Genomic DNA, 3,195 nt, shown 5'->3' with positions numbered 1-3,195 from the left:
TAGGCCTAAAGCGAACAGTATCTACATTGGTGAGAATGAGTCATTACACAAGTCATGTTAGACAAGATCATGGCAAGTGCAATCAGGTCTTACTAGGCAAGACTAACGCAAGACCCACACTGGTCATACCTTTTCATGTATTTAACTAACATAAATGTTTGCAATCTCTAAGTTTGGTACACCCAAAAGCATATAAAGACTAGGAGGTTTGGTCAAATGCAACAAAGGCAAATGAGTTCACCACCAAAAGGGTTGATGGTTTAAGTTGCAAGTCCTGCAAGAACAAGTATAGGGGATAAAAATTGATTGAATGAGAGAAAAGAAAAACATAGGGGTCGTGATTTATGAGAACACATAGCCTAAGCAAGGTGAAAAAGTGGAAAGGGAAGTTACCAACACCCAAATAATTGAGATAGCTTTATTAAGTCAATCTGACAAATGGTTAGATAAATATAAATGAAAAATGTGAGTTGACAAAACTTCACCAGAAAAATGTTATACAAGCAAGCTGGGTAGCTTACTGTATTACCAGTAGTCTCCACAAGAGCAAGTTCCATCCTTGAAATGATGAAATCGCTTTATATCTCTCAATATGATCTCCCTTCGACTCAGCTTACTAGCGTATTTCATCATGGAGTGGCAATCCCCACAGACTCTCAGGTTCTTCACAATCCTTATGGTTGACCCCGGAGCAGTACTAATGAGCCCAAAGGCAAGTGCCAACTTCTCACTATGGCTTCCTAACGCATCTTCCTTCTCTTCTTCTTCAATATTGTGAAGTACCCATGCAGTTTCAGGCATGTATCCTTCTTGCTTTGCACTTGCTGTTATCTCCTCTAGTTTTAGGCTTATCTCTTCTGCACGCACATGAGCATGATCACCAGCTACAAAACTATGCACTTGGCCCTCCACTTCAATATAGCTCCACCCAGGATCTTTCTCTACACCTCTATTCTTCATTAAAGTTCTCACTCTTTCTACATCTTCCCATCTTCCCACTGCAGCATAAACGTTTGACAGAAAAACATAGCTTCCAGGATGCTTAGGTTCAAGCTGCAGGAGCTTCTCTGCAGTAAGTTCTGCCATTTCAATGTTTTTGTGAGCCCTGCAGGCACAAAAGAGTGCTCCCCATATCACAAAATCAGGATTTATCGGCATGCTCTGAATGAAACTTAGAGCTTCATCCAGCCGGCCTGCCCTGCCTAATAGATCTACAATTAATGTATAATGTTTCATGGTAGGCTCAATGGAGTAGTCAAGCCTCATGCTTTCAAAGAAATTAAGCCCCTGATCTACGTTCCCGGAATGAGAACACGCAGTTAAGATGGCAAGAAATATAACCTCATCTGGGTTTATTCCTGCAAGTAGGACAAATTTCAATTTCTTAAAAAGATTTATTTAGATAATCAAATGAAATTTCATACAACACTGAAAGATCTCAAACCTGCAGATTTCATCTTTACAAAGCATTGAAGAGCTTGATCAAAACATCCATGGATTGCCCACCCCCATATCATGACACTCCAAGTAAGAAGGTCCTTCCCTTTTGTCTCAACAAACACCCGGCTAGCAGACTTGATATTCCCACACTTTGCATACATGTCAACCAGAGCAGTCCCAATCCCTCTGTTCAACTGGAAACCATTGCTCGAGAGATAATTGTGGATTCGTTCTCCAACTTGGAGAGCTCCAATTTTAGTGCAAGCCAAAAGAGCAGAAACAACAGTTAGATCATTAGGCCTCACGCCCTCCTCCAGCATCCTCCAAAACATTGATAAAGCCTTTTCATGGTCCCCATTCTGTGAAAACCCATTAATCATTGTGGTCCAAGAAACCACATTCTTCTCCGGCATCTGAACAAAAAGCTCTCTAGCTCGGTCCAAATCTCCATTTCTGACAAACCCATTAATCAAACTATTCCAAGAACCCGCATTTCTCTCCGGCATTGCCTCAAAAAGCGAAGCAGCCTTACTCAAATCCCCCACTTTACAACACCCATTAATCAAAACATTCCACAGCAGAATACTCTCTGCTTTATTTCTCTGAGGACTTTCATCAAACAGCTGCAAACCAAAACCCAACTCCCCAATTTTAACATACATATCAACCAACGAGACCCGAACAAAAGAATCGAACTCAAGCCCAAGCTTCATGACTCCACCATGAAGACATCTCCCAAGCCCTACATCAACCAAAGCCGCCACAGATTTGAGCACAAACGGCAGAGTTAATCGATCAGGTCGAATACTCAACCTCAACATTAGCACAAAATGCGAAACAGAGCCCTCAAACCGAGAATTCTCAGCAAGCCCACGAATCAAAGCGTTGAAAACAAACAAGTTGGGGTGATCAAAACAACGAAAGATGGAAAGGGCGTAATCGAGGGATTTGAGCGAACAAGAGGAGGAAATGAGCTGAGTAACCACCCGGCTATTGGAGAAGAGATTATGGAGGAAGATTTGGGCGTGGATTTGGTGGAGTTGAGGAAGGGTGTTGGAGGCGTGTATGAGGGGAATGAAGTGGGTTTCCGGGGAGCGAGAGGGTCCATGAGCCCTTGTGGTGGTGGTGACGGTGGTTGTTTTGGCGGGAGGGGAGGTTGGTTTGAACAGAGCGTTGAGAGCTTTTAGTCCTTGTGATTTTGACATGCCAGCCTTCCATTAAGTCTTAACACTTGTGATTTAATTCCTTCTCCCTTCAATTTTTCCTGTTTTTTCTCTCCAAATTCAAGATATGCTTAAATGATCTATTTTATTCTTCAAATGATTCCATTGAACCAATTTATCTTAAATTTTTATTAATGGAAGATTCAAATGAAAATTAAAATTCAAATGCAATCCCCTATTTAGACATTACTCCATGATACATAGCATGGTAATGGGGTGGATTTTTTTTTAATATTTGTCTCGCTCTAAACAAGATGGATTTGAGATTAGAAGAAACATGTTAAAGATGGTTTAGAAATATATTTTTTTTAATCAAGGTTAAGTTCAAAGTGGATTCAGGTATTATCTTATTCCACTACCCATTTATATATATAATTAAATATAAATAAATCATTTTAATTTTTTTTGGTTTCCTTTAACTAAAATAAAATAAAAAATCTACTTCTTAAAAAAATAAAATTTAAATTTTATAATATTTATTTATTTATAAATTATATTTATTTTTAATATAATTAAAGTTTGAAAAAATAAA

The 3,195-nt window shown here is 39.1% G+C and overlaps 1 protein-coding gene across 1 annotated transcript; it reads right to left on the bottom strand.

Moving 5' to 3' along the window:
• Nucleotides 1–389: 389 nt before the first annotated feature.
• LOC100245116 (pentatricopeptide repeat-containing protein At1g04840) lies at nt 390–2,696 on the bottom strand. The gene is made up of 2 exons (XM_002270403.5): nt 1,445–2,696; nt 390–1,358 (listed from the first exon to the last, which is right to left on the bottom strand). Exons 1-2 carry the CDS (start codon nt 2,643–2,645, stop codon nt 526–528), a joined length of 2,034 nt encoding a protein of 677 aa, XP_002270439.2. The 5' UTR covers nt 2,646–2,696; the 3' UTR covers nt 390–525.
• Nucleotides 2,697–3,195: the final 499 nt, after the last annotated feature.

This window comes from Vitis vinifera, chromosome 5, assembly GCF_030704535.1.
Source record: "Vitis vinifera cultivar Pinot Noir 40024 chromosome 5, ASM3070453v1".
Classification (NCBI taxonomy): Eukaryota; Viridiplantae; Streptophyta; class Magnoliopsida; order Vitales; family Vitaceae; genus Vitis; species Vitis vinifera.
The sequence above is the reverse complement of the archived record's forward strand: the minus strand, read 5'-3'. Positions and strand labels throughout refer to the sequence as shown.